This window comes from Podarcis filfolensis (genome assembly GCF_964270895.1).
Source record: "Podarcis filfolensis genome assembly, chromosome: 2".
NCBI lineage: Eukaryota > Metazoa > Chordata > Lepidosauria > Squamata > Lacertidae > Podarcis > Podarcis filfolensis.
This window is the reverse complement of record NC_139605.1, coordinates 10,295,517-10,321,816: the sequence shown is the minus strand read 5'-3', so window position 1 is coordinate 10,321,816 and position 26,300 is coordinate 10,295,517. Positions and strand designations below refer to the sequence as shown.

The 26,300-nt window shown below is 46.5% G+C and overlaps 1 protein-coding gene and 1 long non-coding RNA gene across 2 annotated transcripts in view; both read left to right on the top strand.

Annotated features, from left to right (window-relative positions):
• The window catches only part of LOC310756500 (uncharacterized protein), a 49,147-nt gene extending 22,847 nt beyond the window's left edge, over positions 1-26,300 (top strand). The window contains exons 2-5 of the mRNA XM_083600682.1: positions 3,909-4,289; positions 8,193-8,379; positions 15,762-17,474; positions 25,489-26,300. Coding sequence (XP_083456808.1) covers positions 3,909-4,289; positions 8,193-8,379; positions 15,762-17,474; positions 25,489-25,682 — 2,475 coding nt within the window. The 3' untranslated portion in view covers positions 25,683-26,300. The remainder of the gene's footprint in view (positions 1-3,908; positions 4,290-8,192; positions 8,380-15,761; positions 17,475-25,488) is intronic.
• On the top strand, positions 4,296-8,186 carry LOC310757377. Its single transcript, XR_014545123.1, has 3 exons — positions 4,296-5,956; positions 6,218-7,269; positions 7,789-8,186. It is a non-coding gene; the product is annotated as an uncharacterized lncRNA (long non-coding RNA).

The window sequence follows — 26,300 nt, the reverse complement described above, 5'->3', positions numbered from 1 at the left end:
ACCTATCCTATCCTAAAAGACATCTGAAGGCATCCCTGTTTAGGTAGTTTTTAATATTTTATGCTGTACTGTTTTTAACACTTGATTGGAAGCTGCCCAAAGTGGCTGGGGAAACTCAGCTAGATGGGCAGGGTATAAATAATAAATGATGATGATGATGATGATGATGATGATGATGTAATGATCTTCCTCTGTTTCACTTCAGATAATTCAGTGGGGCCTCTTCTCAGTTCATTTTGTTCTGGATCAGTGCCTTAATCCTTTGTAGATTTTGTATATCACAGAATAGTCATTGAGATGTCCCCAGATGTTGTTGTCCAGTTCCCATCCGCTTCAGCCAGCAGGGCAGACAGTCAAGGATGATAGAAACTCTAATCTGGACCTCACCACTTGGACTCTGCTGCCCTATATCCTTCCCATTGAAAGAAATGTGAAAATTAATTTTGTACGCTATAGATTTATCCTGGTCTGGTGCATGCAATGTCTTTTGTTTTGCAGCTGTGTGATTTGTGCTCATATTGTATTGTGGTGGCCATTGGCTATAAACAATAAAATTTATAGATACAGTAGATTGAAATGCAAAAATAAGTAATAAAATATATAAAATGATTTTATTTTTTTGGTCCTCACTCCCAAATGGTGTGTGTGTTTTTGGTTATATTGTCCTTTTGGATATATTGGGGGTGGGGTGGGGAGAAGTATGAAAGCCAAAAACGCTCCCCTCCTCTGCTAAATGGATGCAGGAGACCAGAGGCAGTGAATGAAAAAGCAGGGAAAGAGAAACCCTCCAAGTGCCACTGTTTAGAATTAGAGAATGGAGTTATCCAACCCCCGGCCCTCTGAAGGCAATCCTGTATAGGAAAGTTTTTTAATGTTTAATGTTTTATTATGTTTTTTATATATGTTGGAAACTTCCCAGAGTGGCTGGGGCAGCGTAATAAGATGTGCGGTGTATAAATAGGAAAATTATATTTATGGAATGGGATGTTCCAATTTTCATCAGAGAAATGTTGGAGGGTTTGGAAAGGTCGGTTCCTGGAGCTAAGTGATTGCATGATCCCAACCAGCAGAGCTGGGAACTGGACTACCTCCTCCAGCTACCCATTCGGGCTGCAGGCATAGCTGTCAACCTTCCCTTTTTTTGCGGGAAATTCCTTTATTCCAGTGCCATTTCCCGCTGCTATCCCGGATTGTTAGATATCCTGTAGAGTAGACTGTCCCCGGGGCAGGTGAGGCTGCTGATCCCTTATTTTCAAATCTGAAAATTCACAGCTATGGCTGCAGGGTGGCATCGTCCCAGCTTTCTGAAAATATTTGCTGATAAGGAAACCAGTGACTGCACATCGGATCACTAGGAGACTTATTTGTGCAACATTCTAGATAGCATATAAGATGCCAGGTAGATTCCAATGATACAATAAATTTTGAGGGACAGCGCAAGGGGGCGCATCCAGCCTTGCAGCCTCCCAGGGCCCAACCCACAGCCAGCGAGCTCCGATGCTCAGAGAGGCAGGAAACGGGGCCAGCCAGGGGGACTCGAGAGCGGCTGCACTTTCCTGTCCCCCGCCGAGGAGAGCGGAGGAGCAGCGGGCAGTGGCCTGGCGAGTTTCCCCGGAGAGGAGCCGGATTCCGGTGCAGGGACGGAGCGAGGAGTCCGAGGTGCAGGAGGCGCGGTGGGGGACAGGAGGGGGAGGAGGAGAGCACGTGCGCCTGGCAGGATCAGGCCCCGAGTGGAGTCAGAGGCTGCAGGGCGCCCCCCAACCGGGCAGGAAGGGGAAGGGGCGCAGCTGAGGGGCAGGGCATCTGCAGGAGGGCACAGGGGCAAACATCTCTGGCTCAGGCTGGCACGGACCCTGCCGGAGACCCTGGGGAGCTGCTCCCTTCAGTCCTGAGCTCAAGGGGCAGAATGAGGGGTCCAAGGCAGCTGCTGCTTCGCGGTGGACGATGCATATAGTCGCTCACGGATCAGCGGCCTACCTGGGGCTTTTGCCGCCCCTCTCCCCGTCCCTCATCAGGGAGCCCAGCCCATTTCGACGGTCCTCCCCACGGGGGAGAGGGAAGGGGAGGCGGGGGGGGGAATGGAAGAGCAGTGCAGCGGGGGGGGGGCTCTTCCTGTGTAGCCCCCTGACACCCTTTGCAGACCACTACTCCTGCCCCCCTTCCTCTGCCAGTGCCATTGATAAATCTATCGCCCTCCTTCGTGAATTGGTCAGATCGCCTTTGAAAGCTCTCTTTGCCACCACCATCACCGCATCTTGTGGCAATGATGTCCATCCGATGCATTTAGCAAGGAAATGGCTTCTTTTGCCTGCCCCAAATCAAGGTACTCTGTGCCTACACATGGAGGTTCTGTTGATCTGTCACAGCAATTAAAACAGCTAATAGATCTATACTCCAGAAAATGCATCTGATCTTTTCCCAAGCTTTCCTCAGTAAGGCAAATGAAGGCTGCGTGTTGAAGTGAGTGCCAGATTTGAGAAGGCAGAGGAAAGGAGGATTCTATGTTCAGATTATTCATGTTCAGATTATTACTCATTTCATTTCTATGCTGCTTCATATTTTTAAGGGAAAAAATCTCAAAGCAATTAATGGAAAATCTCATTGCAGTTTGTGTCCATAGGATGTTGAGAACATTAACTCTGTAGATCCAGTTCTCTCCTCCTGATAGTCTCAGATTTGATTGTTCTTTCTGATAGAGCAGGAGGAACGGAACATTTATGGGCTTAAAGCTGCATTGATTCTGGAGGCCACATTCCAGTGAGCTTTGTGGCCAATGTATGCACATGCATGCGCACACAGAAAAGAGATGCAGACCATAAAGCCACATGCACACACGCCAGAGGTGCTGCACACACTCACCAGGCATGCCATCTAGCATATATACAAGTCTTGCAAACACAATCAGCATGTTTAGACCTTCCAACCCCAGTGCTGGGGTGGGGAAAAATAAGAGCACAAGAAGACTCTGCTGAATTAGCAATGAGATCTGTGGAAAAAAGACCCTTAGATTGTTCTTTAGAAATCCTCTTTAAAGAGCAGCCAGAGGGATCATTTATTTCCAGATCAGGGCTTTTACCCCATTTCAGCACTGTGCTTGTTTGTGGTGAAATTGGAGTTTAAAAGATCTTTCTAAGGGCCCCTTAGGCATCTTTCTCTCCAGGACAGACAGACATCTTCATCCTATGATCAGATCAAGAGATGGAAACTGCAGGGACTAGCAGGACACACCCTGAGGCTTGGCAAACCATATGCAGCCAATGGACTGCAAGTTAGAATGTCTTCAGTCAAGAGAGTTTGTGACCATCAAATTTAAAATATTTTGGAGTAAGTTCTTTGATTTTGTTGGTCAGTATTCCTTTTGTCAGTTTCTTGGGCTGTGCAGATCCCATACATTTGAAGCACGTGGCTTCCCCCAGAGAACCACGGGACCTGTAGTTTATTGCTACAGTTCTCAACACCCCTAACAAACTGCAGCTCAGAGGATTTCTTGGGTGAAGTCATGTACTTTCAATGTTAGGTGGGTCTGTTGCAGCCTTAATCATATACAAAGATCTGTTGCTGCCTTTCCAACATGCTAGAAGTTGCAGCCAGGATCAGCATTCCCTGTCCACTGAACATGCTCAGCCCTCTCACTGGGTTGTTTTTGGATTTCCTTCCACTGCCTTGGTTCCCCCACCCCCAAATATTATTTGTACTTCCATAAACCTTGATGTTTCCCCCAGTCTTTGGATAACTTCCCCTCGTCCCTGGGTGGAGTCATTTGGGTGACATAATGATTGTCATTCACAGCCTGAACATCAGAAATAGAAAGAGTAATAATATATTTCGAAAACTGGCAAATGGTTAAAAAATGTGCTTTTGTTTTTATTCTTGAGTTTTATTTTACTTTTTGTTTATTTCTTTTCCAGCAGGGTGGCATAAAAATGGAAGAGCAGGGACCCAGGAGACCCATTCAAAGGGAGAGACTGGAGTGCAAAGGAAAGAAACCTCCTGCCAGCCAAGTTGGGACCATCAGGGATCTTCTGCCTCGGGCAGATTTATGTCAAATTAAGCAGGAGGCAGAGGAGGGGCAGCCGCAGCAGCACAGGGAGGCCCAGAAGCAGGATTTCCTGAAGACGATGCAGCCCCCTCGTTCAAAGTGGGAAACCCCACAGGCTCCCAGTTCTCCCCACTCTGGGGATGGTGTCCTCCCCTTCAGGGGAGCTGCGGATGCCAGTCGGTGGCCCAGTGGGAGAGCAGGGGGGACAGACAAGACCCTGCTCCCAGACACTGAGGGGCTTCTGGGAAAGGTAAGTGCCCTCCTCTCACCTGGGTTTCCAGCACCTGGAGGTCACAGGTCCAGTGCCTCTCGACATGGAGGTTCTGTTAGCTTTGGTGGTGAATATTCCTCCTCCCTGCACTTTCTCTCTAATCCACTTTGAAAAGGCTTGCTAGACCAAACCTTACATGGGAGGTTTGTGATCATATCTCCTGATGTTACTTTAATAAAGCAACCACAGGGGACTCAGAATTTTATCAGAGCACAAGCTAGGTCAGAAGCGGGGTCCTTCCACCAACCCCCATTTTCCTTCTCTAAATTGCCTCCATTTCCAAAATGCTCTTTTCTCCCCATTGAGGTAAAAATCTTGGTACGTCCTGCAGCCTCAGCAATCCCAAGTGTAGTTGCATTAAATAAGACTGGCCTACCTTGCAAGGTTGTTGAAATATCTATTTAGATAATGGCCAGGTTCAAATGACTAAATCACAGCCTGAAAAGCTGGGTTAAAAATAAGCACAGTTTTTAATGCATTGCTGCAGCAAAGTTACGATAAAACCTAAGTTGTCCCAAGTTTAAAACCAAAAACTCTAGCTGCCACTGCAGTCTCCTGGCCCCACAGCCAGAATGCATCACTCCAGGAAGGACCCCCACCCAACCTTTAGTGAGAGAGGGGAAAGAGAGACGGACTCTGCATGGGTAGTTGCACAAATTTACCAGCTGTGGTCCTGCACTGACAAGGCTAACAAACGGGAGCTGGGAATGTGCTCTTGCCATCTCTCCCTGCATCTGCCTCCTGACCTAATTGTCCCAGCTTACCTCATGATTAGGCCGGCCCTGAGGGTGAACTGTGATGAAACCAGGCACTCTCTTATGAGCCATAACTAACAAACTTTCCATTTTGCCCAAACCAGGAAACTGCAGCTGCCAGTTTTGGAATAAGCTGGGATATTAAGCTAACTTCAAACTGTGCTTGGTCAAAACAGGAAACTCTGGTTGATCAGTGGCTTCGTGGTTTGACTGATCCCACTGATAGCAGTAAAAATAGGAACCCTGTTGCATTCGAAGGGGTTATTTGGACAGAGTCTGTGATCAGCATGCCAATCAGGACAGGCTTAAAAACTAAAGGGACCCCTGACCATTAGGTCCAGTCGTGGCCGACTCTGGGGTTGTGGCACTCATCTTGCTTTATTGGCCGAGGGAGCCGGTGTACACCTTCCGGGTCATGTGGCCAGCATGACTAAGCCACTTCTTGCAAACCAGAGGAGTGCATGGGAACGCCGTTTACCTTCCCGCCAGAGCGGGACCTATTTATCTACTTGCACTTTGACGTGCTTTCGAATTGCTAGGTTGGCAGGAGCAAGGACCGAGCAACGGGAGCTCAGCCTGTTGCAGGGATGCGAACTGCCGACCTTCTGATCGGCAAGTCCTAGGCTCTGTGGTTAACCCACAGTGCCACCCGCGTCCCAGGACAGGCTTAGGAAGCAATTATTATTATTATTATTATTATTATTATTATTATTATTATTATTATTTGCATCCTGGGTTGCCTCTGCCCATCTGGGTAGCTTCCAACAAAATAAAAACCATCAAAAATTTCCTTGTAAAAGGCTGCCTTCGGAAGTCTTCCATTTTGTAGAAATGGCCTTCAGTTTTAAAGAATTGCCCTCTTTAAGGAATCACGTGGTGTAAACACGTACCGTATTTTTCGCTCTATAAGACGCACCAGACCATAAGACGCACCTAGTTTTTGGAGAAGGAAAACAAGAAAAAAAATATTCTGACTCTCAGAAGCCCGAACAGCAAGAGGGATCGCTGCGCAATGAAAGCAGCAATCCCTCTTGCTGTTCTGGCTTCTGGGATAGCTGCGCAGCTTGCATTCGCTCCATAAGACGCACACACATTTCCCCTTACTTTTTAGGAGGGGAAAAGTGAGTCTTATAGAGCAAAAAATACGGTAAGTTGTCCTTTAGGTCCAAACACACACAGACACACACACACACACACATAGTAGGAGCAAGCAGTTCTCTGAAGTGCTTATCTTGTGAACTTGCCATCTAAGTTGTTTACTCCTGACCAAAGTTCCTATTTCCCAAAAGGACAGGAGGGGAAGCAGAGGAGGAAACGGATGGATTTGAAGGCTCTTTCTGCCTCTCTCACCTGAAGAACAAGAGCAAAGGGATTTTGCAGGGCAGGAGGACAGCGGAGGCGGCAGCGAGGGCAGAGGGAGCAGTGGGCGGAACCACGGCCTCTCCCAGGGGGTCCAGATGCAAACAAGAAGCTTCCTTCTTCTCCATGCAAGGGCCACCCATGTATTCAGAGCAGTCCTTTGCAGATTAACTCTTAAGTTCCAAGGGATCTCCTCTCAGTCCACTAATGTGCATACCATGCCAGCCTTAGGAAGGGAGGTGGCACAGGCAGGTGAAAGGAATTGCCAAAGGTGTTTGAAAATGGGTGGAGGCTCTTGGGAAGGGGGTGCCCGCTTGTGAATGAACTTTATTATGGTCACAGACCAGGATTAAAAAAGCATATAGATAAAATAGCAGTTAGGATTTTTTAAACCAATAATTGTTAGAGAATATTAGGACATGGAAACGCATAGGATAAAACATCTAAATAAAATACAAGATTAAACACGAATAATGGATGGATAAAAAAACTGATAATTAAAACAGATAAGAACTAAAAACAAACAAAGACAGTTAAAACAACTGTAAGAGCATAAGAACTAAAAGACTCGCAGTTAAAACAACTATAAGAGACTGCAGAGTAGAAGCCTCTTAAATAGAGGACACTCACAACGTTAAAAACTGCTGTGCTAATATGGTTAAAACAGACAATTAAAACAATGTTCAACACTAAATTTAGAAGCAATGTACAACAATAAACTGTCCCAGGGAGTTGTCTCAGAGTCACCCATGGAACCATGTTTGGGGCTTTTCATGTCGGACTATTTTGAGTTGGGCGATGGTCTGCGCCTACAGATCTGTACACAGAATCTGGCGACCATCCAGGTCATCTTCTGATCTTTGCCTAACAGCAAAAGGTCAATTTTTTGCTTTTGCGGGAGGTCGGCTAGCCTCACCAGTACTACGTGCCTCTTCATAAAAGGGACATTTAAAGAACAAGTGTTCTGGGCTTCCTATCTCTCCCAATGGACAGGTGCAAAGTCTCTGAGCATACAGGACCCTTCTAAACACTCCATCCAGGACCGGCGAGGGAAGAGCTGAGCTTCTGGCGAGTGTAAAGGCCCTTCTTGCATCCCTAGATACGAGAAAGAAGAGATATGCTGCCGGTGCGGCTATATATCTCTCGATTTCTCCAATTCTATAGTTGGGGCACCTCGCACAGTCCTGCTGTCTCTCAGTGTCTAATATTCTTTGCCTGACCGTAGCTTTTGCCTGGCCCAAGCCCAGACTTAGAAGGGCTTGAGTGGCAAAACCCAATTTCCGGAGGGTGTTCAGGACTGCAGTCTGCCAGCCCGACTGGAATTGGTCACAGAGGATCAATGGGGCTATCCCTCGGGGGAGCAGGTTCAATGTCAGCCATTTGTAAATTGATGTTAGGCAGATGCTAGCCTCCACTCTCATCATCCCCGTTTCCAATCTAACCCATGCGTTTGAGACACATCTGGGGACCTGGAGGAGAGCTCTAAGAAGTCTGGATTGAACTCTCTCAAGTGGGGAGAAAGCAGAGGAAGGCGGGCCCAAAAAGAACCATAGAGGAGTTGTGCCAAAGTTTTGGCCTTGTGTAATTTTGGAGCTGCGGCAATGAAGAAACCCCCTTGTGCTCTGAAGAATTTAAGGATACAAATAGCGGTTTTTTCCACTAGGGGGTGCCCAATTGGGGCTTCTCCAGGGGCAGCAGAATGTCTTGGGCAGGAGAATCCCTGCAGGGACTCTCAGACTCCCTTGGCTTCTTCTTCCCTCCCTCCCAGGAAGCTGCAACTTGCTCTGGATTCTGCACTCCTCAGGAAGCTGAACCTGCAAACCTAGCTGAGACTGAACCTGCAACCCTGGCCAGGATGGAAGGAGGAAGATGGACGGTTGACCTGGTCAGGCTCTCTCCCGCATCCCTCCCCACAACCTCTGAGCATTCCCTCCCAGGACCCTTGGAGAAATCTGGTGAGTTCCAGGGGAGAGGAGATGGGGACAGGGATAGATGGATGGTGGAGGGAGAAAGAGGAAAAGATGGAGAGGAGACAAATGGAAGGAAGTTTCTGACAGGAAGAAGGAAGGGGTGAGGCCTTCTCCGAAGCAGCTCTTTGTTTCTTGAATCCTTTTCCTAAAGTAATGAGGGCAGATTTTCTTCCTCCAGGCTTTGAAATCTTAGGTGTTATTTCCATGGCAAGAATAATTGATGGTAATGATGTTGCACATCAATCCTGAAAAATGGGTGAAGGGGAATGGAAATGCTTCCCATAACTATTTATAATTAATGCATTTAAATTGTTTCTGTTACTCTTATTTTTTATAGACAGGGTCAGAATGATACATTCCACCAGCATCAAAACGCAATAAATGCATGCACCTTCCCAGTTTGATGGGTGTGATGGGATGATGAGCTGCTTGTGCGTGAAATTCCAAGTCCCTCAGAGTTTGGCTAAGTCCACAAACCTCTGTCTGTAACGGAGCTCCTTAAGCATGGCTCCGTCAGTCGCTGGTAGAATCCGACAGTGGGCGTTTACGGAATTTCTTCCAGCATAAAAGCTCCTTAACGGAAACGCGCCTTCTGGACTCTCGGCGCGACAGTTTCCGGCGAGGAGTGGGTGTCCCTATAGGAGGTCCTGAAACCTCCCCACTGTTTTCGCTGGAAGTGTCTCTGAGCCATCCCTCCGACTCACTTTCCCTTGGAGCTCCTTCTCTCCCCCTGCTGGTTCCCTCCTCAGCTGATAAGTCTCTCCCAACCTCTGTGAGCCCTTTCACCTCTCGTTCTTCCGATGGCAGTTCCCTGACATCCACCTCCCCTCCAGGGCCCCCTTCACCCCCTCCCCTCCCCTCCTCTGTGGGCGGCGAGGGAGCAAAACCCCTGAAAGAACCTCCCTCATCTTCCGAAGTCTCGAACATTTCCCTCCACCGGTTGCTGTTTCTGGTTTCTAAGTACTCCTCCTCATCGGAGTCTATTCCTTCTTCCAACTCCGATTCCGTGAATCCTTCCAGTTCCTCCTCCTCGTCGGTGGTGCCAAAGTACTCCCTCCGGTACCTCGCTACTGACTGAGGTTTCCTGGGGAACCTTTGATGGAACGTTTCGATCAAGATCTCGTCATTGATCTCCCCTGCCGTCACCCAGGCGTTTTCTGACTCCGGTTCCCCTTCCCACGCTACCAAATACTCCACCTGATTACCCTTCCACCTGGAGTCGATGATTTCCGCCACATGGTTGCTGCTTTCCCTCTCTTCTAAGACTGGTCCCCGTGTGGGAACCCCTTCACCTTCCCCCCTATACGGTGACAGTAATGACCTGTGGAATACTGGGTGCAATTTCATGTGGTTCGGTAACCGGAGTCTGAAAGCCACTGGGTTGACCTGTTGAATGACCTCGAATGGTCCCAATCTTTTGGGTCTCAATTTCTTGCAACCCCCCCTTGAACGGCAACCCTTGGGTTGACAGCCACACCTGACTCCCCACCCTTATGGTTTCCCCTTCCCTTCTGCTCTTGTCTGCCTGCCTCTTATATTCTTCTTTGGCCCTTTCTAAGTTGAGTTGGAGTTGACGATGGATCGCTTCCATTTCTTCTACAAACTGTTCGGCGGCCAGGACGCTCCATCTCTCCCCTCCTCCCCCTGGAAATGCCCTGGGGTGGCACCCATAATTAGCCAAAAAGGGGCTCATCCCGGTGGACACATTCTCCGCATTATTGTAGGCAAATTCCGCCAGCGCCAACCTTTCGACCCAATCGTTCTCTCTATCATTGACATAACACCTCAGGTATTGTTGGAGGATACCGTTTGCTCTCTCCGCCTGCCCGTTGGTTTCAGGGTGCCTGGCAGTCAAAAAATTGACCTCTACGTGCAGTAAGCTCATGAGCTTCCTCCAGAACCTGGACGTGAATTGTTTGCCTCTGTCTGAGACCACCCTCAAGGGGGCGCCATGCAGCCTAAAAATATGTTCTACAAACAGTTTCGCTGTCTCTTCCGCCGTGACTGCATGTGAGCAAGCTACAAAGTGGCACATCTTAGTTAACAGGTCTACTACGACCAGGATGGCGGTTTTCCCCTTGGATTTCGGCAGATCAGTCATAAAATCTATCGATACCGCCTCCCACGGTCGTTCTGGTGTGGGTAACGGTTCTAATAACCCCGCCGGCGCCCGCCTTTCTCCTTTGGCTCGCTGGCATTGGTCACACCCTCTTACATACTCCCGTACATCTTCCCTCACCTTGGGCCACCAATATTCCCTGGTAACCAACCACATGGTCTTGTGTTGCCCAAAATGCCCCGCTGTGGGGCTGTCGTGCAGCTGTTTGAGTACCTTCCCTCTCAATTCCCCTTCGGGTATATATAGTGCCCCTTTGTAATACAATGCCCCGTTTCTTTCTTCAAAACCTCCGGGGTTTTCTCCCTCTCTCCTTAGACATCTGAGCTTATTCTGGGCGTATTCATCATTCTCCGTTCCCTCTACCAGTTCCCTTTGCCCCACCAATGCCGCCCCACACACCCAGCGGTCCTCTGGGATGATATGTCTCTCTTCGGGTGCTCCCTCCCCCTCCAAATATTCAGGTTTGCGTGAGAGAGCGTCCGCCCTGACGTTTTCTGGACCTGGCACATAGCAAATTTCAAAATGGAATTTGGAGAACTCCTGGGCCCACCTCACTTGTCGTTGGTTGAGCACTCGTGCCGTTCTCCAATACTCTAAATTCTTGTGGTCCGTGCACACTTGCACCTTATGTTGTGCACCAATTAGTAAGTGTCTCCATCTCCGGAACGCTTCGTGAATGGCGAGTAGTTCTCGGTCATATACCGTGTAGTTCCTCTCAGATTTGTTTAGCTTACGTGAGAAGAAGGCACACGGTCTCCACGCCGACTCACTCTTCTCCGGCTGAAGAAGCACCGCCCCCACCGCCCGGTCTGATGCATCAGTTTCCACTCTCATTGGTTTTTGTAAATCCACATGCAGGAGCTGTTCTTCCGAAGCGAATGCCTTTTTCAATTCTTCAAATGCTTGCTCCGCCTCCGCCGTCCAAACAAATTTTTTCTTGCTGCTGAGACAGTCCGTAATGGGAGCCGTTAAGTGGGCAAAGTTCTTGATGAACTTATGATAAAAGTTCCCAAACCCTAAGAATCTTTGCACATCCTTTTTCGTTTTCGGTGTCTTCCATTCCAGCACCGCCTGGACCTTGCCTGGATCCATGGCTAATCCCTTGTCTGACAAGCGGTACCCCAGGAATTCCACCTCCTTGGTGTGAAACTGACACTTCTCCAATTTCACCCACAGCTGGTTTGCTTGCAGTTGGCTCAGCACTTCCCTGACATCCTTTACATGCTGCTCCTCATTCTCTGAATATACGAACACGTCATCGAGGAAGGCCACGCAATTCTTGTAGAGCGGAGGTCCCAGGACGTGGTTCATGAACGATTGAAAACATGCTGAGCCTCCTTGTAATCCGAAGGGCATAACGAGATATTCAAAAGCCCCCAGAGGGGTGAACATGGTGGTTTTCCATTCATCCCCCTTCCTTATCCGTATCAGGTTGTATGCCCCCCTCAGGTCCAGTTTAGTAAAAATCTTTCCCTTCCTCACCCTGGTCAAAATGTCATCAATTCTGGGCATGGGGAAAGCCACTGGTTCCGACACTGCATTTAGGGCCCGGTAGTCCACTACAAGTCTCGGTTTATCCGTGTTTTTTTTGTCCACAAAAAACACTGGGCTGCCCCCCACCGCTCTGGACTCTCTGATGAAACCTTGCTTCAGGTTTTTATCAATAAACTCCCTTAACTCCTGCATTTCCCTGTCTGACATGGCGTACAGCTTGCCCACTGGGAGCTGGGCCCCAGGGACTAGATTGATTTGGCAGTCAAAGGCTCTATGCGGTGGTAGTTTGTCTGCTTCCCTTTCGCTGAAGACATTGCTCAGGTCAGCGTATTGTTTGGGCACCTTCCCTTTGTCCGTTACTTCCGTCCCTGCTAGAAAGGCTTTTGCCCCTTCCGGAGCCTTCCCCTCTTTGCAGTGTTCCAGGCAATGTGCTGACCCAAAGGAGACCACTCTCTGATGCCAGCCCACTAGCGGATCATGCAACGCTAGCCAGCTCATTCCCAAAATAATGGGAGCCCCTCCCAAGGTGGCCACATTGAACGCTATTCTTTCGGTGTGCCTGGCCACCCTCATTACCATTGGGACGGTCTGTAGGCTAACTTCTCCTCCCAACAGCTCTCTCCCATCGATCGTGGTCACCTGCAGGGGGTTACTTAAAGGGATTGTCTGTATCTGGTGTTCAGCTGCAAACTCCTTACTCATAAAATTACAGGAGCTGCCTGAGTCCAATAGCGCCTTTATCTTTAGTGGGTGTCCGTTTGCCAGCTCTAGCAACACCTCTATCACTAGGGCTGGTCTTGGAGGTTCCGGCGTGGGCACTTTTACTGCTCCTTGGCCTGGCTGCTGTGCCCTGACGGTGTCAGCCAGGCGTTGGCTTTTACTTGCTCCTGGACTTCCTCCTCCTTTCCCCCAACAGCTCCCGCCATCCCTTGCCATTCCTTTCTTTGCGGGCAGACTCTGGCAAAGTGACCTGGCTGCTGGCAGAGATAACATTTCTTGGCGCTCTTCCCCTCCTTCTTCCGCCCTTCACTGGGATTTGAAACTGCGCGCGTGCGCGCTGTTCCAATTTCCATCGGCTCTCCTGGCGGGAAAGTTGGCTCCGGAATCTCTGGAATGCGGAAATCCCTCCAACGCTCCCCTTTCCCTTCCCGCTTCTCCAAGGCTCTCGCCTCCTGGCGCGCTCCAATAGTCAGCGCTGATTTGGTCAGCTGGTCCATAGACTCCGTCCTGGGCACCCGGGAAAGTTCGTCTTTCACCGCCGAAGAAAGCCCCTCTTCGAATAGCATTTGAATGGGTTCCGCCGATAGATCCCACCCCAATTTATGTATCAACATGGTAAACTCAGTCCAGTACTCACGGACAGATCGGCTCCCCTGTTTACAAGCCATCAACTGTCTGCGCACCACTCCCTGCTCAATGTCGCTAGAAAACATCAGGTCCATGGCGCGAAAAAACTTCCTCGTGTCCTTCAGGACGTCATTATTCCCTGCCATCAGGGGTCTAACCCAGTCTCTCGCCCCCCCTTCGAGATGGCCAACCACAAACGCCACTCACGATTCCTCGTCGGGGAAGTCATCAAACTGCAGATTGAGAGCATACTGCATCTCTGTCCTAAAGGCTTGATAGTTCCTGGGATCCCCCCCAAACTTCTGCACCAATCCTGGCATCTTTCTTGCCAGTGGGGAGCCTTTTGCCTTTTCTGCATCCTGCGCCCTCCTCTCCTCGAGCCTCGCCGTTTGCAGCGCTAGCTGGACCTCCAACACCCGGTACCTTTCTTCCAGGCTTGGACCCGCTCCAGCTCCTCCCGCTTCTCCGGCTCCGGCTGGGTTGCTCATGATGCCTCTCTGCACAAGCTGCCTTCAGGGACTGTCGGATTGCTGTGATGGGATGATGAGCTGCTTGTGCGTGAAATTCCAAGTCCCTCAGAGTTTGGCTAAGTCCACAAACCTCTGTCTGTAACGGAGCTCCTTAAGCATGGCTCCGTCAGTCGCTGGTAGAATCCGACAGTGGGCGTTTACGGAATTTCTTCCAGCATAAAAGCTCCTTAACGGAAACGCGCCTTCTGGACTCTCGGCGCGACAGTTTCCGGCGAGGAGTGGGTGTCCCTATAGGAGGTCCTGAAACCTCCCCACTGTTTTCGCTGGAAGTGTCTCTGAGCCATCCCTCCGACTCACTTTCCCTTGGAGCTCCTTCTCTCCCCCTGCTGGTTCCCTCCTCAGCTGATAAGTCTCTCCCAACCTCTGTGAGCCCTTTCACCTCCCGTTCTTCCGATGGCAGTTCCCTGACAGTGAGCTTAAGGGACAAAGGACCCGTTATCATGATACACGATTCCTGTGGCTGGAGGCTCTACACTTAGGATTGGGCATATAAAGTCAAAGAGCGGATGGTATTATAAGCAAATTGTGTAAACTTGCCAATCTTACAAACGGGGGTTGTTTGTGAGAGTGAGTGAGTGGGATAATAATTTATAGCGCCCCTGTGTAATGGCTTGGTTCTCCCGCACAGACGCTAGACAACTCCAGTAGTAATTATCTCAGGTTTATTGCTCAAACTCATAAATCACTGTGGAGCTCAGTCTTCAGCCTGTTCATCTCAGCTTGCAGTTGCCAAGTCCTCCAGCAAAGAAGCCCCCACTTTCGCTTTCTTTTCCCCTCTTCTCACAGATTCTCTCGAGCCTACGATTTTTTGGACAGGCTATTTCTGGGGTCTCTGTGTCAGACCTCAAACTGGAGATAACGGTCTGTCCCCCCCCCGGCACCCCATCTTCCTGCTCTTTGTTCTTTGCTCCTGCTGCAGCTTGGCTGCTCCTCCCCTGCTTCACATTCCAACCGAATCACATCTCTTGCGTTCTCAGGCTCTGTCAGCGGAGGCACGAGAGGCTTGAGATTCACAGAGCTGACACCCTGTAATTTTGTCCGTCCCTAAGCTTCCATGGAGATACTGTGGTACAACCTTGGTGCAAATTTCAAAATAAGTACACAAAGCCAACAAAGAGACTCAGAAGTTTATAGTGGCACCAGCTTTCCTGGTCAAGAGTCCACTTTGTCAGACTGCAGCCCACAAAAGCTTAGGCCATAATACATTTATCAGCTTTTAAGGGCTGCAAAGATGAATAAATAGAAGCATAGTTCAGCTATGGAATCTATCCTACAGGAGACAGTGACGGCCAGCAACTTGGATAGCTTGAAAAAAAAGGATAAGACTGACGTCTCTGCTCTGCCCTCACAATCCTAGGCAATAATGCTTCTTAATACTAGTTTCTGGAAAGCACACGAAGGCAGAGAAGACTCTTGTGCTCCAATCCTGCTTGCCGGTTTCCCACAAGCATGTGGTTGGACTCTGAGAAGAGGATGCTGGACTAGGTGGGCCTTTGCCTGATCCAGCAGGCTCTTCTTAGGTTCCAAAATATTGCAATATTTACATGTAGCACTTAAGTTTTATTTATTTCACAAGGGAAATACTGTTACTTGAGCCTGAGATCATTTCTTTACTTCAGAAAGAAAAAATAGATGTGTCTAATAAGCCAATTCCTCCATAGATCTGTATTATAAAATGATGGTGCTTTATTAAGTTTGAATAGAGTGATCATGTGCTGCTCTTGCCACTGTCTCATCAGCTTTCGTAAAATTTGGAACCTCGAGAGGATAGTGGAGAATGAAGGTGTTAAAATGAGAGAACGTACAGATTGGGATTGACGTGTTCAGTTCCCTTTTTGTCTTTCTTGAAAGTCTAACAGGATTCTCTTTCCTCCCAGACTCCCAAACAGGTGAGGAAGATGAAAGTCAGAATTCTATGGAGCCACATGTGAATTCATTGGGAAGAACAAAGAAACAGTTTAAATGTATGGAATGTGGGATGTGCTTTTATCACAGTGGAAGTCTGAGGATACATCAAAAAACTCACAAAGGAGAGAAACTATTTGAATGTGTGGAATGTGGAAAGAGCTTCAATGAAAGTCGAACACTTAGAATACACCAACGAACTCACACGGGGGAGAAACCATTTAAATGTATTGAATGTGGAAAGAGCTTCAGTCGAAGTGGAACACTTAGAAGACATCAACGAACTCACACAGGGGAGAAACCATTTGAATGTTTTGAGTGTGGAAAGAGCTTCAGTGAAAGTGGAAATCTTAGAATACACCAACGAATTCACACGGGGGAAAAACCATTTAAATGTATTGAATGTGGAAAGAGCTTCAGTTATAGTGAATCATTTAGAATACACCAACAAACTCACACAGGGGAGAAACCATTTAAATGTATGGAATGTGGAAAGAGCTTCGATGAAAGTGGAAAACTTAGAAGACATCAACGAACTCACAAGGGGGAGAAACCATTTAGATGTATTGTATGTGGAAAGAGTTTCAGAAAAAGCGGAGCACTTAGAATACACCAACGAACTCACACAGGAGAGAAACCATTTAAATGTATTGAATGTGGAAAGAGCTTCAGTCGATATGAACACCTTAAAATACATCAACGAACTCACACAGGTGAGAAACCATTTAGATGTCCTGAATGTGGAAAGAGCTTCAGTGAAAGTGGAAAACTTAGAATACACCAACGAATTCACACGGGGGAGAAACCATTTAAATGTTTTGAATGTGGAAAGAGCTTCAGTGGAAGTGGAGCACTTAGAATACATCAACGAACTCACACAGGGGAAAAACCATTTAAATGTATTGAATGTAGAAAGAGCTTCAGCAAAAGTGGAGCCCTTAGAATACACCAACGAACTCACACAGGGGAGAAACCATTTAAATGTATTGAATGTGGAAAGAGCTTCAGTGAAAGTGGAGCACTTAGAATACATCAAAGAAGTCACACAGGGGAGAAACCATTTGAATGTTTTGAGTGTGGAAAGAGCTTCAGTGTTAGTGGAAAACTTAGAATACACCAACGAACTCACACAGGGGAGAAACCATTTAAGTGTATTGAATGTGGAAAGAGCTTCAGTGAAAGTGGAGCACTTAGAATACACCAACGAACTCACACAGGGGAGAAACCATTTGAATGTATTGAATGTGGAAAGAGCTTCAGTGAAAGTGGAGCACTTAGAAGACACCAACGAACTCACACAGGGGAGAAACCATTTGAATGTTTTGAGTGTGGAAAGAGCTTCAGTGTTAATGGAAAACTTAGACTACATGAACGAATTCACACGAGGGAAAAACCATTTAAATGTATTGAATGTGGAAAGAGCTTCAGTTATAGTGAATCATTTAGAATACACCAACGAACTCACACAGGGGAGAAACCATTTAAATGTGTGGATTGTGGAAAGAGCTTCAGTCGAAGTGGGGCACTTAAAAGTCATCAGCGAAGTCATACAGGGGAGAAACCATTTAAATGTATGGAGTGCGGTAAGAGCTTCAGTCAAAGTGGACACCTTAGAAGACATCAACAAACTCACATGGGGGAGAAACCATTTAAATGTATTGAATGTGGAAAGAGCTTCAGTCAAAGTGGACACCTTAGAAGACATCAGCTAACTCACACATGATGAAAACTACAGGTGTATTGAATGTCGAAAGGGCTTCAGAGGAAGTGGAGACCTTAATATTCATTAGCAAATTCGCACTAGGCAAACAATATTAATGTATGGAGTTTTTCACTCAGGGTTCACTACTTACATCAAGAAACTCATAAGGGGCAAATCAGTTGTAAATACATGTAATGATATTTTAGTGTTTGTACTTAAATTTGTATACACGTATATATGAATTTAGTGATGTATGGAAGTGGGAGCTGGACCATAAAGAAGACTGATCGCCGAAGAATTTATGCGTTTGAATTATGGTGTTGGAGGAGGCTCTTGATTGTTACATGGACTGCAAGAAGATCAAACCTCTCCATTCTTTAGGAAATCAGCCTTGAATGCTTACTGGAAGGACAGATTCTTAAGCTGAAGCTCCAATACTTTGGCCACCTCATGAGAAGAGAAGACTCCCTGGAAAAGTCCCTGTTGTTGGGAAAGATGGAGGGCCCAAGGAGAAGGGGACGACAGAGAACGAGATGGTTGGACAGTGTTCTTGAAGCTACGAGCATGACTTTGACCAAGCTGTGGGAGGCAGTGGAAGATAGGAGTGCCTGGCGTGCTCTGGTCCATGGGGTCTCTCTAATCCACTTTTAAAAGGCTTGCTAGACCAAACCTTACATGGGAGGTTTGTGTGAGGAGATTTTATCCCTCCCATACCCAAGAATCTCCTGATGTTCTCTACTGATTCTTCAGAGAGGAGGGGCAGTTTTCTGCTCTCTACTTATTCCGCTCCAGCCTCACATCAAAGTGTCATTCAGTGTGTCGGAGAGAGAGGGACTGAGTGTTAGAGATCGTGTGTATAGATAAGGTTGCTGCTAAGAGCAGCTGCAGGCACTCAGTGCAGTTCAGCATTCATTTTCAGTTTAGACCTCATTTAGCTCTGTATATAGTTGTGTATTATAGTTGTAGATAGAATAAAGAAGATATTCTACGGAGCTGCTCTCCAAGTCTTTTATGCTCTGCTATACTCTGCTGTGCCACGACTGTCTTCTTGTTGGAGTGAATCCGGTGCTCACAACTCTAAGCTGTGAGTCCACAGCACTTTGACCTGTTCCTGTGCAGAAGGTGGTCTCTGGAAGTGCTACCCAGCTCGCCTAGCCCAGTCGGGACTGAGGTGGATGAGTCCAGTTGGTGGCACTGGCTCAAGGGCAATGCTGACATCGGTTATGGGCCCAGTCGTTGTCCCAGTCGTCTGACCAGTCGTTCCAGTAGTCCCAGTCGCCAGAGGTTTCTGTTGCTGATTGCCGGACAGCGGAATGGACGCTGCATGCTGGACTGATTTGCGGTGCCCAGAAGCAGAGCTGTTTCGGAGCAGAGTGTTTAAGCTGCTGCTGTTGCTGTTGCTGCTGCTTGATTTAGGATGGTATGTTGCTGACTGCAAAGAGAAGAAGATAGCATCCCTGTTTGCCTGTTAATTGTGCTCTGAGTGGGAGAGAGAGTAGCTGAAGGAGTCGAAGGCTTTATCTTGCTTTAAGTAATAGCAGACATGGCCTGTGCACATTCTGGCCAGATGGCTCTGTCCTTTCCTCTCCTCCTGCCTGAAACCTATGCAGTATGGCAGGTCAAGATGAAAGCGCTTTTACAAAGGGAAAAGCTATTTCACACTATAGAAGATGACCCTCCCGATAAGGATGATGATGACTGGCCTGAGTGGCATGCTGCAGACATGAAAGCCCAAGGGACAATTGTTTTGAGTGTTGCAGACCACTTGTTGGTGAATTTAGAGGGTCAAGAGACTGCACGAGCTGTTTGGCATAAGCTGAGAGATATGCATTTGAGGCAGAATGCTGGTTCCAGTGTGATTTTCTTCAAGAAGCTGTGCAGGCTGCAGTTGGAGAAAGGTGGTGATTTGCCTAGCCATCTATCTCAGTTAAAGCGTCTCAGGCAGGACCTTGTTCAGCGAGACCAGGCTATTTCAGAGGCTGTGCTTGCAATGCTGATGATAAACAGCCTAGATGAGTCTTACGATGGAGTAGCTGCCCAGATTTCTACGATGCCTTCAGACCGGCTAACGGAAGATTATGTGTCTAGCGTGCTCTTGAATGAGTGGGATCGCAGACAGGCTGTTAGACAAAGCTGGGACTGTGCTGTTAAAAATGTGCTTGAAAATGTGCCTGAGTCTTCAGCAGGGAAAGTGAAAGTGAAATTGCTGTTAAAGCACTAAAGTTGCGGCGGTGCTTTTTGTGTGGAGTACAAGGCCATTTGAGTTTCCAGTGCAGCAAGAGATCTTCAAAGAAGAAGGGAAGCTTCAAAGGCAGAGGGGGAGGAGGACGAAATCCCCAAGCACCTGCTACTTCAAAGGCTTTGATCTCTCGCTGTTCCAATCAACGTGGGCGGAGTTTCTTTGTAGTTGACTCTGGCTGTTCCAACCACGTGACCAACGATGAAAGTCTCTTTGTTCAGCTTGAGAAGCAAGAGAAAGAAATTCATCAAGCAGATGGGACTGTTCTCAGGAGTTTGGCTAAGGGAACTGTGTTTTTAAAGAGCCTGAATGCAACAATTAAGAATGTCCAGTATGCTCCTCATATTCAGGACAATCTGTTGAGTGTGTCCCAGGGGTTTAAGGTGGTTTTTGCTAGATCTCGTTGTGAAATTCGTCGAGATGGCAAGCTCATTCTGTATGCAAAATGTGTTAATGGTTTGCACCAATTGCCTTTTGTTACAGGTACTGCAGAAGCAACTGAGAAAGAGTGTTGCAATTTATCAGTTGATAAGAATGAGAAGTTGCATGACCAATGTATTCATTATTACCACTGTGTTTATGGTCATTTGAATTTCCAGGCTCTGGCAAAAATGCCTATTATGGTTGAGGGAATGAAGTTGAAGGAATGTCCCTACCACATGAAATGTGTTTCTTGTGCTGAGAATAAGGCAAGGCAAGCTCCCAAAGGTACAGAGTCTGGGAGAGAGGCCAAGAAACCATACGAAGTCATTCATGCAGACTTAGTGGGGCCTCTAGCGCTCTCTAGAGGCAATTCAAGGTTTTTTATGGTGTTGATAGACTCCTATTCAAGATATGTATGGGTCTATATGTTGCAGAAAAAGTCCGAAGCCTTTACCAAGTTTTGTCAGTTTTGTAAATGGCTCAGGAATGTACATAATGAGAATGTACGTTGTCTTTTCAGTGACGGGGAGGTGAGTTTTGTTCAGAAGAGTTTGAGAGTTTTCTTTCTGAACAGGGCATTGAGCATAGGACTGCCACGCCCAGATCACCTTGGCAGAATGGTTTATGTGAGAGAGTAAACCAGACCCTGCAGCAAGGAATCAGAACACTGTTGCATGATTCGGGGCTGGCCAATCCCTTTTGGGCCGAAGCTCTTTCGTTTTTCTGTCACGTGTTTAACAGGAGGTATCAGTCCGCTGTAAATTGCACCCCGTACGAAATGCTTCACAAGAGGAAGCCGAATGTAAAGCATTTTAAAATTTTTGGGTCGGAGGTTTGGGTGCACACCTCGCAGGGTGACAAACTGAGTAAGCGTGGAGAACATGGTGTTTTCCTAGGATATGAGAAAGGATCTTATCGTGTCCTCATCACAGACACGAAAACCATAAGGCTGACCAGGAGTATTGATGACAATCCGAAATGGGACAAAGTTGGCATTTTTCAGAGCCTTCCCATTTGTGATGATGGTGCAAAAGGGGCAAAGACAGTTAAGAGGGAGGCAAGTGCTGTTGTAGCTGACGATAATTCTGATGCCGATGTAGATTCGGATGATGGCACAGATTATCAGAGCCCAAAGCCTCAGGTGAGTCTGATGCAGATTAAGACTTAGCAGCTTCATATACTTTAGCTCCCCATTCTCCCAAAGAGGAGGAAGCACCAGAACAAGAAGATCAGAGAGTTCTGCGCAGATCCGAGAGAACAACCAAGGGTGTACCACCGAAAAGGTTTTCTGAAGAGTTCGCTAGGGCTGCGGTCACAAGCAACTCTGGTGCGGTTTTTGAACCAAGCATGAAATGTGCTGACAGTAATAGCACAAAACACTTTATTTATTTCCTTACCTGACCTTAAGTGGTTCATGTGTAATACGTTAAAAGGATCAGGATTGAAGGAGCAAGCATGTGTTTGAGTACAAAAGTGGTTTGTTCAAATCTGCCTAATTAGCAATGTTAATTTGTATCTGGGAGAAAAAAATGTGTATGAAGATTTTTCTAGAAGCTGCTTATTCATTAGTGTATTCACAGTGTGTATTTTGTTTAAACTACAGATTGAGGTTTGTGTTTTAACTCTTTCCCTAATGGTTGCAGTAACTGTTTAATGATATGATAAAAGTGTCTTAGATAAAGGGGAAAAGAGATACCTGCAAATGTGTTAACAAAAGTTGTAAGCAGAGGACAACTTTTGGAGTGTGTGCGTAAGTTACAGTTATGTTTAGATTCTTGAATGGTCAGATGAAATGGGGGAGGATGAGGAGATTTCACCCCTCCCATATCCAAGAATCTCCTGATGTTCTCTGCTGATTCTTCAGAGAGGAGGGGCGGTTTTCTGCTCTCTACTTATTCCGCTCCAGCCTCACATCAAAGTGTCATTCAGTGTGTTGGAGAGAGAGAGACTGAGTGTTAGAGATCGTGTGTATAGTTAAGGTTGCTGCTAAGAGCAGCTGCAGGCACTCAGTGCAGTTCAGCATTCATTTTCAGTTTAGACCTCATTTAGTTCTGTATATGGTTGTGTATTATAGTTGTAGATAGAATAAAGAAGATATTCTACAGAGCTGCTCTCCGAGTCGTTTATGCTCTGCTATACTCTGCTATACTCTGCTGTGCGACGACTGTCTTGTGGAAGTGAATCCGGTGCTCACAACTCTAAGCTGTGAGTCCACAGCATTTTGACCTGTTCCTGTGCAGAAGGTGGTCTCTGGAAGTGCTACCCAGCTCGCCTAGCCCAGTCGGGGCTGAGGTGGATGAGTCCAGTTGGTGTCACTGGCTCAAGGGCGATGCTGACATTGTGATCATATCTCCTGCTATTCTTACTTTACCTAAACAGCTGCAGATGACTCTGAATTTTATCAGAGCAGAAGCTGTGTCAGAAGAGGTGACCTTCCACCAACAATCTGGACAATAAAATTGGCTTCCAGGTGGAAAAATCTAAATTAGAAACAGAAGTGCTAGAACGTAAAACTAAGATCTTGTCAAAAATGTATAACTTGCTGTTGCAGTGGAATACGCAGGATGAAACGGTTAAATCTGCAATGATTACAGTATTTTTTGCTCTATAAGACGCACCAGACCACAAGACGCACCTAGTTTTTGGAGGAGGAAAACAAGAAAAAAAATATTCTGAATCTCAGAAGCCAGAACAGCAAGAGGGATCACTGTGCAGTGAAAGCAGCAATCCCTCTTGCTGTTCTGGCTCCTGGGATAGCTGTGCATCCTGCATTTGCTCCATAAGACGCACACACATTTCCCCTTACTTTTTAGGAGGGAAAAAGTGAGTCTTATAGAGCAAAAAATACGGTAAATGGGCACAGGACATTGGTCATAACATTATGTTTGCTGACTGGGAACAGTTGTGGACCACCGGTATGAAATTTACGGCATGTAATGCCTTAAGAGAGAATATTATGAAAATGATATATAGGTGGTACATGACACCAGTCAAGCTTGCTAAAATTTATCACTTGCCCGATAATAAATGTTGGAAATGTAAGGAGACTGAAGGTACATTCTTTCACCTTTGGTGGACGTGCCCAAAGATTAAGGCTTTCTGGGAGATGATTTATAATGAAATGAAAAAGGTATTTAAATATACCTTTCTGAAGAAACCAGAGGCCTTTCTCTTGGGCATAGTCAGCCAGTTGGTGCCAAAGAAGGACAGAACTTTTTTTATGTATGCAACAACAGCAGCAAGAATACTTATAGCAAAGCACTGGAAGACGCAAGACCTACCCACTCTGGAAGAATGGCAGATGAAGCTAATTGACTGTATGGGACTGGCAGAATCCGCGACCAGGGAGAAGAGTCGGCGGAAGAAGATTGGAAGAAATTTAAGGACTACTTAAAGAAACACTGTAATATTATTGAATGTTGAAGGGGGTTGGATTGAAACTAAGTGGTCTTTAGCTGTTATGGTAAAAGAATATGGAAGAAATGTTTTTCTTGTTTTCTTTTGTTTAAATAATGTTTAAGTTATAATAATTTAAGAAGTTGAAAATAAGGTGTTAGCTAATTGTGAAACTAAGAGATTAGGATTTGCTGGATAAATAATTTGAACTAGAAAACAAGAAGGGGAGGTATGAGGAAGTCAAGGAACTATGGTTTTGAAATTAGGCTTTGAAAATTTTGTGTTTTTAATATTTTTTCTTTTCTTTATGTCTTCTTTTTTTGTTTGTATAAAATGGAAAACTTTAATAAATATTTTATATATATAAAAAAAAAGACTGGCCTACCTTGCAAGGTTGTTGAAATATCTATTTAGATAATGGCCAGGTTCAGATCACTGAATCACAGCCTGAAAAGCTGGGTTACAGTAAATAAGCACAGTTTTTAATGCATTGCTGCAGCAAAGTTACGCTGAAGCCTAAGTTGACCCAAGTTTAAAACAAAAAACTCTAGCCACCACCCAGTCTCCCGGCCCCCACAACCAGAATGCATCACTCCAGGAAGGACTCTCACCCACCCTTTTGTGAGAGAGGGGAAAAGAGAAGGACTCCAAATGGGTAGTTGCACGAATTTACCAGCTGTGGTCCTGCACTGACAGCAAGGCTAACAAATGGGAGCTGGGAATGTGCTCTTGCCATCTCCCCCTGCACCTTCCTCCTGACCTAATTGTCCCAGCTTACCTCATGATTGGGCCGGCCCAGAGGGTGAACTGTGATGAAACCAGGCAGTCTCTTATAAGCCATAACTAACAAACTTTCCATTTTGCCCAAACCAGGAAACTACAGCTGCCAGCTTTGGAACAAGCTGGGATATTAAGCTAACTTCAAACTGTGCTTGGTCAAAACAGGAAACTCTGGCTGATCAGTGGCTTCGTGGTTTGACTGTTCCCACTGATAGCAGTAAAAATAGGAAGCCCTGTTGCATTCGAAGGGGTTGTTTGGACAGAGTCTCTGATCAGCATGCCTAGCAGAACAGGCTTAAAAAGGTAAAGGGACCCCTGACCATTAGGTCCAGTCGTGACCGACTCTGGGGTTGCAGCGCTCATCTCGCTTTACTGGCCGAGGGAGCCGGCGTACACCTTCCGGGTAATGTGGCCAGCATGACTAAACCGCTTCTTGCGAACCAGAGCAGTGCATGGGAACACCGTTTACCTTCCTGCCGGAGCGGGAAAACCTATTTATCTACTTGCACTTTGACGTACTTTTGAACTGCTAGGTTGGAAGGAAGCAGGGACCGAGCAACGGGAGCTCAACCCTGTCGCGGGCATTTGAACCACCGACCTTCTGATCGCCAAGTCCTAGGCTCTGTGGTTTAACCCACAGCGCCACCCGTGTCCCAGGACAGGCTTAGGAAGCAATTATTATTATTATTATTATTATTATTATTATTATTATTATTATTATTATTACTTGCATCCTGCCTATCTGACTGGGTTGCCTCTGCCCATCTGGGTAGCTTCCAACAAAATAAAAACCATCAAAAATTGCCTTGTAAAAGGCTGCCATCGGAAGTCTTCCATTTTGTAGAAATGGCCTTCCGTTTTAAAGAATCGCCCTCTTTAAGGAATCACGTGGTGTAAACATGTATGTTGTCCTCTACGTCCAAACACACACAGACGCACACATAGTAGGAACAAGCAGTGCTTTAAAGTGCTTATCTTGCGAACTTGCCATCTAAGTTGTTTACTCCTGACCAAAGTTCCTGTTTCCCAAAAGGAGAGGAGGGAGAGCAGAGGAGAAAACGGATGGGTTTGAAGGCTCTTTCTGCCTCTCTCCTCTGAGGACTCATACGGGGAAGAAATGATTTGAATGTTTTGAATGTGGAAAGAGCTTCAATGAAAGTCGAACACTTAGAATACACCAACGAACTCACACTGGGGAGAAACCATTTAAATGTATTGAATGTGGAAAGAGCTTCAGTCGAAGTGGGACACTTAAAAGTCATCAGCGAAGTCATACAGGGGAGAAACCATTTAAATGTATGGAGTGCGGTAAGAGCTTCAGTCAAATTGGACACCTTAGAAGACATCAGCTAATACACACACGATGAAAACTACAGCTGTATTGAATGTCGAAAGGGCTTCAGAGGGAGTGGAGACCTTAATATTCATTAGCAAATTCACACTAGGGAAACGATATAAATGTATGGAGTTTTCCACTCAGGGTTCACTACTTACATCAAGAAACTCATAAAGGGGGAAATCAGTTGTAAGTGCATGGAATGATGTTTTAGTGTTTGTACTTAAATTTGTATACGCATTTGTATGTATAAAAGTAATGAAGGTCATATATACTAAATGTACAAAATAAGTGGCAACTTTTTGCTAGATAAACAGGGAGAGAGTGTGAATCTGCAATGCTCAAGGTGTGTGTTGAAGCTGTTGAGTTTTCAGGTCTGCCTTTCACTTCCAAAATGATGGGCTGCCCTTGTCTTGTAGATCAGCATTCCAGGTGCTCATTACTTGAACTTTGCATAGCCCATTGAAGACTTTTTTACTGATAGCATTTTCCAGCTGAATGAAAGGTCCCTGTGTTAAATGTTCATTTGGTATTGCTTTTAAAACTCATCTCCTTTTTTCTGTGCTCTTGTGTTCCTGTTTTGAGCTGTTTTTATTAAATATTTTCTGCATTGGCTTTTGACCTGTGGAAGGTGA